The 13,777-nt window shown below is 39.9% G+C and overlaps 2 protein-coding genes across 4 annotated transcripts; both read left to right on the forward strand.

Moving 5' to 3' along the window:
• The first annotated feature begins 4,143 nt into the window (after nucleotides 1–4,143).
• LOC112187289 (mitochondrial uncoupling protein 5) lies at nucleotides 4,144–5,605 on the forward strand. The gene has a single exon (XM_024326030.2). The coding sequence runs from the start codon at nucleotides 4,413–4,415 to the stop codon at nucleotides 5,388–5,390; it is 978 nt and encodes a 325-aa protein (XP_024181798.1). The 5' UTR covers nucleotides 4,144–4,412; the 3' UTR covers nucleotides 5,391–5,605.
• Nucleotides 5,606–9,899: 4,294 nt separating this feature from the next.
• Nucleotides 9,900–13,772, forward strand: LOC112185723. 3 transcript variants are annotated; one of them, XM_024324018.2, is made up of 13 exons: nucleotides 9,900–10,112; nucleotides 10,197–10,398; nucleotides 10,876–10,980; nucleotides 11,071–11,153; nucleotides 11,475–11,591; nucleotides 11,802–11,904; nucleotides 11,986–12,090; nucleotides 12,178–12,282; nucleotides 12,363–12,452; nucleotides 12,534–12,594; nucleotides 12,699–12,788; nucleotides 12,895–13,049; nucleotides 13,324–13,772. In XM_024324018.2, the coding sequence occupies exons 1-13, from the start codon at nucleotides 9,979–9,981 to the stop codon at nucleotides 13,447–13,449; spliced, it is 1,476 nt and encodes a 491-aa protein (XP_024179786.1). In that variant the 5' UTR covers nucleotides 9,900–9,978; the 3' UTR covers nucleotides 13,450–13,772. The 3 variants fall into 3 exon arrangements, with proteins under 3 accessions (XP_024179786.1, XP_024179784.1, XP_024179787.1); XM_024324016.2 differs by having other exon boundaries at nucleotides 12,363–12,594; nucleotides 13,324–13,771; XM_024324019.2 differs by lacking the exon at nucleotides 13,324–13,772 and having other exon boundaries at nucleotides 12,363–12,594; nucleotides 12,869–12,961.
• The last annotated feature ends 5 nt before the right edge of the window (nucleotides 13,773–13,777 follow it).

Below are 13,777 nucleotides of genomic sequence, written 5' to 3' on the forward strand. Positions count from 1 at the left end.
GCTATCAAACGACTACATATGATAGCACAGACATTGGTTATGCGCACCACTCTCTCTATTTCTGCTTGGTGATAAGCAATATTGCATGCAGTGACGCTAATTCGTCTACGACCCACTGCAACCTAATCTTACTCTGTGTTACAGTTAGTGACTGGGTACGAGCCTGATATCTCACATTTACGCATTTTTGGGTGTGCCATCTATGTGCTTATTACGTCGCCACAGCGTACTAAGATGGGTCCACAACGACGAATGGGCATATACATTGGATATGAATCTCCAACCATTGTCCGCTACCTTGAACCCTTGACAGGCGATCTCTTTACCGCTAGATTTGCGGATTGTCACTTTGATGAGACAGTCTTCCCATCGTTAGGGGGAGATAAGAACACAGATGTTCAACAGGAACGACAGAAATTGTCGTGGTCTGTCCCCACTATGTCTCATCTAGATCCCCGTACCACACAGTCCGAACTTGAAGTGCGAAGAATAATCGAGCTCCAGAACTTAGCAGAAACTCTGACTGATGCATTTTCTGATGTTGCCAAAGTGACGAGATCACACACACCTGCTGCAAACGTGCTTGCAAGGATCGATGTCCCAAATACTGGACATCACGCCACTCCTGTGACATCAGGAGATGGTGCCATTGCCCAGCATGGCAATGATGTGGCATCTATGGCCGCAGGTCCTGCAAGGAAGCGCGGTAGACCAATTGGTTTGAAGGATACTCGCCCTAGAAAGAAAGCGAATGAGGCACAAACAAATCCTTTGATCATCGATACTCAAAATCCGTCCCATGAGAATATTCCGGATTACGGTTATGTCCAAGAGACATCATTGGGGGACGCCTCAATGTCAGAACCTATCCATGAGAACGTAGAGATCTCGGTAAATTATACGTACATGGGACTTGGGAAAGAAACTCCATCATCATTGATGATGTATTCGCGTATTCAGTGGCGCGTGAGATTATTGAGATCGATGACATCGAACCACGCTCTGTTGATGAATGCCAACGTAGAGCTGATTGGCCAAAATGGAAAGATGCGATTCAGGCAGAACTTAATTCTCTAGCAAAAAGAAAGGTATTTGGCAAAGTTGTACCAATACCACCCAACACCAAACCAGTTGGTCACAAATCGGTATTCGTTAGAAAGCGTATTGAGAAAAACGAGATTGTAAGATACAAAGCTCGCCTTGTGGCGCAAGGCTTCTCACAACTCCCTGGAATCGACTACGAGGAGACCTATTCTCCCATAATGGACGTCATTACATTCCGCTACCTTATCAGTTTGGTAGTTTCTGAAAAACTGAACATGCAGCTTATGGATGTGGTTACTGCGTATCTATATGGGGATCTAGATACGGAAATATATATATATATGAAGATTCCCGATGGAATTCAGTTACCCAAATTAAGTGGCTCTAAACCACGGAGGCCGTTTGCGATTAGATTGAAACGCTCACTATATAGATTGAAACAATCCGAACGGATGTGGTATAACCGTCTAAGTGACTACTTGATTGGAAAGGGATATGTCAACAATGAACTATGCCTATGTGTGTTCATAAAAAGGACAAGTTCCGGATTTGCAATAGTAGCGATTTATGTTGATGACATGAACATAATTGGCACCCTTAAAGAGTTAAGGGAAACCGCTGAACACTTGAAATCCTAGTTTGAGATGAAAGATCTTGGGAAAACACGGTTTTGCCTCGGTTTAGAACTTGAGCACCGTAGAGATGGTATCCTGATTCATCAGTCAGCTTATACCCCAAAAGATGCTTAGGCGTTTCAACACTGACAAGATTAAGCCTTTAAGCATCCCAATGGTCGTCCGTACTCTTGATCCAAAGAAGGATTCATTCAGTCCAAAAGATGACGACGAAGAAGTGCTAGAGGCAGAAGTGCCCTATCTAAGTGCAATAGGTGCATTGTTGTACTTAGCACAATGCACAAGACCGGATATCTCATTCCCTGTGAACTTGCTAGCTAGATATAGCTTTGCGCCAACACGACGCCATTGGACTGGTGTTAAAGATATCTTTCGATACCTAAGTGGTACGATTGATATGAGCTTGTTCTATCCCTACAGAGAGAAGATAGATTCGGACCCATCAAGTACCAGGGACGCTACACATGGTGGACTATGTTCCCTCTCTCCAACCCAAAACGATATAAGTGTTTTGGAAGGTTTTGCTGATGTTGGGCATCTCTCTGACCCACACAAAGGTCGCTCCCAAATTGGTTATGTTTTCACCATGGGAAAGACCGCGATATCTTGGAGATCTACAAAGCAGACCTTAGTCGCTACCTCTTCGAATCATGCAGAGATTATTGCTCTTCACGAAGCAGTTCGTGAATGTATATGGCTTCGATCCATAGTTACGCATGTTCGAAGCAATTGTGGTTTGAAGTCTACTACAGATGAGCCAACGAGCATTTATGAGGATAATGCTGCTTATATTGAACAAATGAAGCAAGGCTACATCAAAGGCGACAACACCAAGCATATATCGCCCAAATTCTTCTATAATCAGCAACAATAGAAGCTCCTCAAGATCAAAGTGAACCAGGTTCGATCTGAGGATAATGAGGCAAACTTGTTTACTAAGTCATTGCCCAAATCCATGTTCGAGAAACATGTGGCAAGAATTTGCTTGCGGAAATTATCTGAACTCCCATGATCGTAGTCATCAGGGGGAGACATAGACATCAGGGGGAGATGTCTACATGTTCGTCTCGAAACGTGAAGAGTGTGTTGTGCTCTTTTTCCCCTTCGACCGAGGTTATTTTTGTCCCACTGGGTTTTTGTTACTCGACAAGGTTTTTAACGAGGCAACGAGAGAAGCACCGCGTTTGGACAACACAAGGGGGAGTGTTTAAGGATATCTCTATTTGTGTTTGATCCAAACTCCAGGTTACTTGACGTAGTGGTAATAGGGTTCAATTAGAAGAATCTAGAGATTATCTTTCCTTATATGATTCTGACTCTTTGCATTGTAATCCTCTATATATAGAGGCCCCTATTATCAATGAAAATACATAGCAAATTTCTCTCAATTTCTGATTTCCTAAAACAAGAATCAGATTATCAAATGATCTCCAATTTTAATTTATAAACAGTTACACACAAGCAGTAAAAATCTTAAACAAAACGAAAAACCTAAAACTATAGGATATATACTAAGATTGTATCACATTTTGAGCTAATAATTGAAATTTAATGAATTGGGGTTGAGCCCCGAGTTTGACATCTAACCCACTTTACATGCCGACGTCTTAAAATTGTATCACATTTTGAGCAAGTAGGCATATCCACTGCCCGAAATTGACTCAAAGAATTAGAGTAGGGCAAGTCTGGCCACTAGTCTTGATGCTTAAATGCATAGGACCAAATCAATGAAAGTAACTAGGGAAAATCCCTTTAATTATATAGGACAACTTTGATTAGATTTACAGTTACTACACGGATTTCATTATACCAGAATGGAAGTGGTCAATTGGTATAATTAAAAAGCTTACTAACATAACCCGTAAAATTTCTCAATAAAAAATTATTTAGCATATCCAGTGAGTAATAATTAATACATTATATCATTCTACTTTTAGACCATTCTAGATTCGTCCTCTTAGAGTCTGCTCATTCACTTACCTTTGCAACTAACATATTTCTATATTAGTCTACATAATCCGAACAGTTCATATGTTACATGATATAAATGTTTTTTTAAAACACACAAAATGCAAAATTTTGTTAAACTGTTCTATTGTATCAATTAATAGACGATTTATCTTTCCGTTTGTTCAGTATTGGATGGTTAACCGACCTTTCAATTCATTTTCTTGCTGAAATGATCATTCAAGTCTAAATTATCAAATAAACAGATCAAATTACAAAAATGCAGAGTGAAATAGCAAAATAGGGTAGAAATCTTCCATCGCGGTAAAAATTTCAGAAATTATTATTGGACAAGACTGAAGAGAGAGTTGGGGTGTGGAGGGACCGAGGGGTCAGAGAGAGGCGCGTAAATTAGGAGACTTCCAAACTTCCGGTTCCAGATGTTTATGGCTGAAATCGCGTAAGGCACCTAATTCAATATGAAAACATTGTTTCCTAAAATCTTCCTCCGCTTGCTTCTCCTATAAATATTCTCTCCCTTACCTTTTCTTGTTCAAACCCGACTGGTTTTAATTCCCTCATCCCCCTCTGTGATTCGCATAGCATATGTCTCAGAGGCCCAGCGTTCCCCACTCTTCTTCCATCGCCTTCGGCCTCCATTCTCATCTCCTGGTCTCCAGTGAGATGAACCCCAACTCCAACTGGTCTTGAAAATTATTCTCGAACCAAATTCTCTGATCATTTATCTCTCCGTTTTGTTACTTTTTCGAAAGAAGAGAATCAGACATGGGTGTGAAAGGTTTTGTTGAAGGAGGCATAGCTTCCATCGTTGCCGGGTGTTCGACTCACCCCTTGGACCTGATCAAGGTCCGAATGCAGCTCCAGGGTGAGACTCAGGTGCCGAAACCTGAACCAGCCGCGGCTCAAGCTCTTCGACCAGCGATGGCTGCGGCCGCTCGGGGAGGCTCTTCCTCCATTCAGGTCCCTGTCCCTCCGGCGCCGGCCCCGCGCGTGGGTCCAATTGCCGTCGGAGTCAGAATCATTCAGCAAGAGGGTGTTGCTGCCATGTTCTCTGGCGTATCCGCCACCATGCTCCGCCAGTGCTTGTACTCCACCACCCGGATGGGCTTGTACGACATTCTCAAGAAGAAATGGACCGACCCGGAATCCGGCAACATGCCGCTCCAGCGAAAAATCGGTGCCGGGCTGATCGCCGGAGCCATCGGTGCGTCGGTCGGAAATCCGGCCGACGTGGCCATGGTGCGGATGCAGGCAGACGGCCGTCTCCCGGCCGCCCAGCGCCGCAACTACAAAAGCGTGGTGGACGCTATAACCTGTATGGCGAAACAAGAAGGTGTCACGAGCCTGTGGCGCGGTTCGTCTCTCACCGTGAACCGTGCCATGCTCGTGACAGCTTCCCAGTTGGCTTCTTACGACCAGATCAAGGAAACAATTCTCGATAAAGGGCTGATGCGAGACGGGCTCGGTACCCACATAACCGCGAGCTTCGCGGCGGGGTTTGTGGCGGCGGTGGCGTCGAACCCGGTGGACGTGATCAAGACCCGGGTGATGAACATGAAGGTGGAGCCAGGGGCGGAGCCACCGTACAAGGGGGCGCTGGACTGCGCGGTGAAAACGGTGCGTTCGGAAGGGCCGATGGCGCTTTACAAAGGGTTTATACCTACGATTTCGAGGCAGGGGCCTTTCACTGTCGTGCTGTTTGTGACATTGGAGCAGGTAAGGAAGTTGCTCAAAGATTTCTGAAGAAGATGATGATGACGACGAATTCAGGGAGTAATATTTAAAATATTACAATAAGTGGATCTTTTGATTTAATTGTTTTCATATGTCCCTAGAGATTGGGGAGCAGGAATCATTTAGTTAATTATGAAGCAATATCCTCCAGCAATAAGTTTGTACGCATCGAAATTTATTTTTATAATTTGGTGAGAAACATTCTTTCTCAAAATATCTAAATATATTACGTCAGTAGTAGAGGAATTTGCTACTACAATATTATCGTAACGTGAAAAATGTTGATCACGTAGCATTGCCTCCCCTCATCTGGATCATCATTGCTATCAAATTCATTCGTGATTCAGCAACCTCGATTTTGAATCATTATCTTTGTTTAAAAATAATTAGTCGATCAGAAGATGACTTTTAATTAGTCAAAGCACATAATTGTTAATAATTAGACAAAGAAATTGAATATACAAGGAAAACATTTCAATTCAACTATTAGCATATGAGGGATAAAAAAGAAAAAAGTATGATAATCTAAAGCTACTAATAATTTTTGCGAGAAAATGTTTAATAAGCACCGTAGGATTGAATATATGTGTCCACTGTCTCCACCAGTCCATATGCTAATGTCTGGAACTAGTTTATTAACCCAGTCACCTTTCTTCATACAACTTGATCATCAATCATGTTAAAAGAGGGTTATCTTTCTGTCCTTCTCTATCATTTTCCTCATGAAAATAAATTAGGTTTCGGAAACCAGGAAGATGAATGCTTGGCCGATCCACATGCTTGGAACAGGGGCAAGAGTTGAGTACAAACTCTGGCATACAACTGGTAAATGGTAATGGTTTAATACGTAAGTGAGACTAGAAGGAGAAAGAAAATTCAGAATAGAATTGGAATCAAATTCTTCAGGTTGCGTGTGTCCAATTTGGTTCTCATCAATTGACGTCGCTTAAAGTCTAAACAGTAATCGGAATCCGGAATTATGATCAGATTGGATATGCTGCGGGTGGTTCTTGTTTGTTCATAAGGGGGTCCCGGAAGATCGATGAGCCACTCATTCTTGTTTTAGCATTTTACTGTCTTTGGCTTTAATATTCCTTGGAATAAACTAACTACAGTAAGATTAATGCTGTTTTTACATGCATGAAACACACCATGTAATAAGACCTTGAATGTAAACCTTACACGTGGTCGATGAGTGTTGAACTTGAATGTAAACACATTATGTAGTACTTGTCCCATATTCTCGATTCATCTAGTAGAAGTTTTGTAATATGTTTGACACATACTTCTCATTAAACGAAAATTTTAGCTCGCAAAACAAGCGTTGTAAGTAGTCCCTCACGGCCTCACTCCTAATCGGTTACTAAACGACTCCGTTTACGTCTGCAATTGTGGTGGGAGATTTACAAAAGCACGCAGAAAGTTCTACCACCGTTGCGTCTAGCTAGCAATACATGGCAAAATCCCATCAGTTTTTAGTTCGCTCCAAGTTAACACAAACAATGTCAAGCCTTCTGGGCAGTTACTGACAGCAAAGAACAAACATTGGATGCTATGGTAAGAAAAATAAACGAGGTCAGAACTCTTTACGCTGGGCTGGTAGAGACACCTACCTAGCCGCAATAAGATAAAAGCACTCACATGGTAATTAATGATGTGTTATCCCACTAAAAATGGTAAAGTTGTCAATCTAATCTAATCATGCAATCAATCTCATCGGAGAAATTGCCATTGAATAGACGTCATAGGCTCATTATTTATTTATTTATTTATTTTAAGACAGACTCATTCTTATTTTATTTTATGAAAAGTTATAATCAATTGCTAGTTTCATTAATGGATGATTAGTCACATAAATAAAAGCACTAAAGATAAAAGATGAAAGTTGAGAGCTTTTTCTCTCGACACTCTAGAGGCGCCTCCTTAGGGCTGCTGTAAAGGAGACCTAGCTCCGTCGTCTCCAATCATCTCTTTGCGGATTGTTTGGCAGCGCGTGCGGATTGGATAGGGTTGGGGCCACGACCATTGCAGGGATCAGTCCATGGTCTAGGGAGGAGATCCACAAGACTTAGGCGGCATCTCCCTTCCAATAGAAATTGGCAGTTTTCCAATGATGGAGTGGGGCTTTTGGCTGCGGCGATGCAAAGTGGTGGCTGGATCCTGCTCTAGTGGACTGTTTTGATGCTATCGGGCCGGAGTTGTTGGTTTGGCTAGTTGGATTCATAATCTAGCTATTTCATTGCGGTGGTCTTTGCAGCTTTGGATGGCGGTGCAGTCCATTGTATGGCGATGCTTGGTCACTGCTGGGTCACGATTGCACGCTTGCTCGGGCCTGTTGGGCTAGCTTACTCCTTTTGGGACTGGGATGAGGTCTTTGGGCCTTATCTTGGGCCTCATAAGGAGTAGGTCAATCTTTTTAGGGCTAGGTATTATTTAAGTTTTATTTACTTTGCCTATAAACTATGTAAAAGTTGGTCATAGTTATATGCTTGCTTTAAATAAGTGAGTGATAAGTTCGAATATGGTTGGTCAATCCTATATATCACTGTGGTTGCACCACGAATTCTTATTCTGTCTATTGTTATGAGGTAGCGGGTAGATATGTAATGGTCTTCTTGATATGAGTTATATCAATGAGATTATAATTAATTCAAAAAAAAAATATTGCTAGTTTCATTGGATAAAGATGTGATTTTTCTTTTAGTTAGAAGAAGGTCTTCTTGGCTCATGATCATTAATTTGTCTGCTCTAATTCTCATAGTATAGCTACTACCACCTCTCGTATGTGGTTTCGACCACTAGAATGCGGATACGTGCATGTTAGGAAAAAATAGAACAAGGAAATAAGGCCAATTATCATCGATGTAAGATCAAATGCATGTACCAATTAAATTGTAAGATACATGCAATACCGTCCAATTTTTCTAATTAAAAAGAATTACAGTATGACAAAAACATGTACAATTGGAAAATGCTACGAAATTGCTGGTGGTAACAATAAGGCAAACTTATACACTTATACAATGATGAACTGCATCTGGCTAGTGGGGCTGAGGCCAAAATTATTGCTGGCAAGATATTTTCAGGAAAGTTGAAGGAGGAGGGCCTCAATTATAACTTTTCAAATTGACATATATGACCAATGTTTCCTAGATGCATTGATTTTTGGGCAGTGTTTCAAATCTTGAACACAATCGGCATCACCGTATTCAATGGATCATTGAATGGTTTATGACTTTATGAAGTGTGTCAAGTTCAATAATTCGAATATGGAAGATTTGATTAGCATCTTCAAAATGTAGCATCACATTTTCTACTATTCCAGGAAGACAAGTGCTGTTAGGGGTCATCATTCAAGATAAGTATCTTAATTTGTAAACTTTCACATAATGCGGTGCAATGGTTAAAATGGAGGGGTGAATCGAATCGATCACTTTTGAATTGGATGCTTAAATTTCTTTCAAGTGATTAATTTGGGGTTAGTCCAGTAATTAAATATGAGTTGTACTCGTGTATTTTGGGTCCTCACATAAGAAAAGGTTTAGAAAGAGCTTGAATTTTTATTAAAAATTGAACTAAAGATTACGTTATCTTTTGATAATCAACAAACATCAATGGACACCTCAAGAAGGGTTTAGGTTTGAAGTACCGAAGTTTTATAGTTTGATGACTTTGATCTTATATTTGATCAATATTAAAAATATGGAAGAGGTTCTAGTGGGGACTTTCAAATCAACCATTGGATGACTAGTCTCAATTTAAGTTGAAATAATAATTCTATAACACACATATCATCCAATTGTTGATTTAAAATTTTAAGGTCCTCATTAGAGCCTTATCCTTAAAAATATATTTGAAAACTAGTTTTTAAGTACCATATTCACCAATATTTATTAAATTTCAATAAACACTCAAAAGTTTTGTTGAAATTCTCCTAATTTCAAAGTACCAAAATTTTCACCTGCATGCATCAAAATTTTGAACGTAAGTATATGTACTTTATTCCTTTTTGGAAATGAGGATGAAATATTATGTTCTCAGGTCATTTTCAATCATAGTGGTTTAAAATAGACCATATCTTAAAATTTTAGACCTTTTTAAAAATACTATTCATCTAAATAATAAGGTCTATAAATTGTTCAACTCTTTGGGGCTAAATCACAATTTGTTTAACAACAATTGCTTGTGGTGGACCAATCTATAACCATTCTACATCCACTTGATGGTCTACAACATGATCCAAATGTAAACCAACCTTCAACCTTTAGACCCTCGAAACAATTTTTGGAGTTCGCATACATAGGATAAAAAAGGTGGACTTTAAACCTAGGATTGGACTTTGCCAAAAAAAAAAAAAAAAATCTTTCCTTTCACTTGGGCCTCACTATTTATGGACTTACTGAGTTGGTCCGTTTCAAAAGCCCAATCTGAAAACCTCTTCCCCGTCTCCCGCCCAGTCAAACCAGAACAAATTGCTTCTTCCCGCTCAGCCAGAGTCACTTTCCCTATCTTCTCCAAACCCTTCCCCAGTTTTTTTTTTTTTTTTCTCCGAGCAGATCACAAAAATCACAGTAAGAGGTTCATCGGCACCAGAGCCATGGTCAATTGCGACCACCACCAGGACTCTAGCTTCAGCAAAGCCATCTGCTCAATCTGCCACAAAGACCTCGAGCCCTTCCTCGAGGACCTCCAAGCCATCTTCATCTGCGGCCACGTCTTCCACGAGTTCTGGTCTCTCTCTCTCTCTCTAAATTTTCTGATCGGAATTTTTTTTTGGTCTCTAAAACGGTGCGTTTTGTGGCTGCAAAACCCTAGCTTGCAAGAGTCCTTCGGCTTCTTTGAGAGCGTCAAGAGGTACAGCTGTCCGGTGTGCAAACAGCGATGCAAGCCGAACGACGTCGCTCGGCTCTATTTCGAGTCGGTGGGCATCTCGCCGGAGCCGCCGAGTTTGACTCGGTCGCCGATTGGGGAAGATTCCGAGGCATTGCGTCGTGAGGTCAAAGAGCTTAAAGAGGAGGTATTGATTTCTCAAAATGCTTGATTTGAATGGTCAAGATTGGAACTTTGGTCAATTGGTGTTCTTGGTTATGGTATTTGTTTTTTTTTTTGATTCATTTACATTTTGAGGGAATAGTTATGATCTAGCTTAGGCCTTAGTGTGTTGAATTTGAATACTTTGGATTAGTTAAGGTGAGGATATTGTTTCCATTTCCATCATTGAATGGAAAATTGCGAACCATAATCTTGGATTTGTAAGGTTTCAGTTTCTGGAATATTCTTTTGAATTATAGGAGATATAAAGATCTGCTTTAAACTTGGCTGAGAGCTCACTCTTCTGAAGTGAAATATGAGGTTTATGATTAGTTTCTTTGCCAAGGAAAGGTGGGGTTTGATGGAAATGTTTAATCTATAGGGTAGTCTTGTTAAGACGATATCTGCTTGCTTTATAATTTGTATTCATGTGGTTCTTACTTACAAGGAAAATTTCTTTCAGCTTTATTTATGCAAGGAGCAAGCGAAGAAAGAAGTGGCTAATTTAAAGAATGAAGCTCTGAAACAACAAGCATCTATACGACAGACGCTTCATTTGAAAACTGAGGTAATCTATAAATTCTAGCTCTTTAAATAGTTGGGGTTAATTTGTTAAAAAAAGAAAAGTCTGATGAAGTTTTGGTCAATTTTTCCATAGGCGCTTGATAAATTGACTGTGGAGTGCTTGCGGCTGCAAGAAAGAAATAGGGCACTGACCAAAGAGCTTGCAGCTTTCAAATTGTGATCACATTTGCACTATGTTCTACTGTTCTAGTAGTTCTGTTATCAGTTGTTATCGTTCTATACTTCTATTTAGGGGTGTATTTTTGGTGCTCCCTGCACATTCTACACATGCTCTCCACCTTTAAAAGTGGACTGCAAGTGTGAAAGTGGAGTGCCAAAATCACTCCTCTTCTGTTTACTCTAATAGATATGAACATAGCAATTATGTCAACACTGGACATGCTTTCCCACATGAGCCAAAGCCCAAGGGACGGTATTAGGCACTTTAATCCCTCACTATATGATTTATTTTCTGCTTCTAACATGGTTACTTTATAGGGCATCTGATCTAGATCTCGATGAAAAGGAGATTTTGAACCTTGCCGCACTTGGTAATGGGGGAAACAATGAAAACACAATAGATGTTCTTAGAAAATCTTTGATTATGAGTAATAGGTGAGCTATATTATCTTATCTTGAATTTAGTTAAATTTCTTTGGTGAACTGTTTGACATTTGTACAAGTGTTTTCATCTCAAAAAAATCTGAGCAGCAGTGACTTTTTCATTTCAGCCTTTTATACCTTGTTTCTTTCTCATTTTTCCTTTTATACCTTGTTTCTTTCTCATTTTTAATTTGGCTTCTTTGCTACAAATACTTTTCATAGGAATCGCAAAGAACTGATTGCCCAGCATATTCTTCTTGAACGAGGAGAGGCTCTTCACCGTAAAAAACTAGAGAAGGCTAAAGGAAAGATAAATAGATTGAATGTGAGTTTGTAATGAACTGATCTCCTGTAATTCTCACTTGATGAGTGGTTCCTGACTTGGTGTTTTTGTGGATATTATCAGACAAAGGTACAGGAATTGACAGACCAGTGCAATCTTCTTGAACGAGGTGAGGCTCGTTGTAGTAGAAAGCTAGAGAAGGCTAAAGGAAAGATAAACAAATTGAAGGTAAGTTTATGATAAGGTGATCTTGGCTAACTTCACTTGATGAGTGGCTCCTGAGTCTTGACTTGGTGGTTTTGTGGACATTATCAGACAAAGGTACAGAAACTGAAGGACCAATGCAATCTTCTTGAACAAGGTGAGGCTCGTTACAGTAGAAAGATAGCGAAGGCTAAAGGGAAGATAAATACATTGAAGGTGAGCTTATGATGTGATGAACTTGCTAAATCTCACTTGATGAGTAGTTCCTGATTTACTGATTATGTTGATATTATCAGGCAAGGGTACAAGAATTTGATGGTGCTGTTGAAGTAAGGAAAGAAACTTCAGTCCTTGGACCAAGCGATCTGTTTGAGAGTATGGTTCCTGTGAGTGGTACCTCTAATGATACTGCCAAAGCTCCTGCTGATGATATTGCAGATGTTCTGATCCTTGACGATGTTAAACAGGTACAATCCATGCTTAACATTACAAAGGAATCTCCAATCACCCAGCCACTTGCCAGACCAGGTATATTATCGGCACCTTTGAGTTTCAATTGAACAATGCATCTTGAATTAAGTTACATGTACCCTAAATTAGTTACATCAGGACTCCTGTTGATGATATTGCAGATGCTGTGATTCTTGATGATCTCAACCAAGTTCAACCCATGCTTAATAGTAGCAAGGAATCTCCGATTACTCAACCACTTCCCAGACCGGGTATTATATTGATGCCTTTTGAAATTAAATTGAGCATGAGTTACATTATCTGAATATTAAGCAAAGAAAATGTAAGTTAGTTTTTGCATTCCTCTTTTAAATGCAGTGAGTGCATATTTCTCTGGTGGCTTGATTGGTCCTGATGGAACGAAAAGGTTTTTAGGTAAATGGTGCAAGCGGAGCTTGAACAATCAATTGGTAACAAACAAATATTCAAGTACAGATGCTGGCTGTTCGATTGTTGTAGTATCTGATGAAGAGGTATTATCAAAGTTTTGAGAATCAATCTGCAGTGATGAGTTTATGTGCTGTTTTTCATTCCATTCATTCTTGTCTAAAACTCTTTATGAGAAAGATAGTAGCTATTTTGATTAGATTTAATCTCTAAAGTCAATTACTGGATTCTTTCTCACCCATAGACACTATAATGACTGGAAAAGTCTGCATTTATTATAGATGTGGTTTTTTATTGTCTTACCTTCACGGTGAGAACAATGTTACAAAGGTTGAGTTTAGGTCATTTTTACCTTTGCAGGATATTACCGAAAATACACCGCAGACAAAGAGGTGCAAGTATGAAGATAAGTCAAAAATTGTACAGTCCCAAGGGTGCTTGCAGTACAACACTTCTTTGGAAGGGTCGGTAACTACGAGGGTTTAGAGGTGCGCATTCTATATGTATGGAGGATTGATATCTTTGGTTATGATAATGTTTATATCAGAGGAACTTGCTTATGATTTATTTGGGCTAAGAAACGAGAGCAAAAATTTTGTGATACCGCGAAGAGCAGAAGAGCGAGCAAGTTATCCCATTTGTTAAGCAAACTGCAGAGGGCATTTCCTGTGCTTCCTAACTGATGTCACTTGTTGGTGTTTCATCTAGATTCATTGTACAATATAGGTTCAGCCATTTGTTTTCTGACAGTGATTAAGTGGAAATGAAACTGTGTCTCTCATGAGGGTTGCCTTGATGTAAGTTTGCCTTTGCA

The sequence above is a fragment of the Rosa chinensis genome, chromosome 2 (assembly GCF_002994745.2).
Source record: "Rosa chinensis cultivar Old Blush chromosome 2, RchiOBHm-V2, whole genome shotgun sequence".
Lineage (NCBI taxonomy): Eukaryota > Viridiplantae > Streptophyta > Magnoliopsida > Rosales > Rosaceae > Rosa > Rosa chinensis.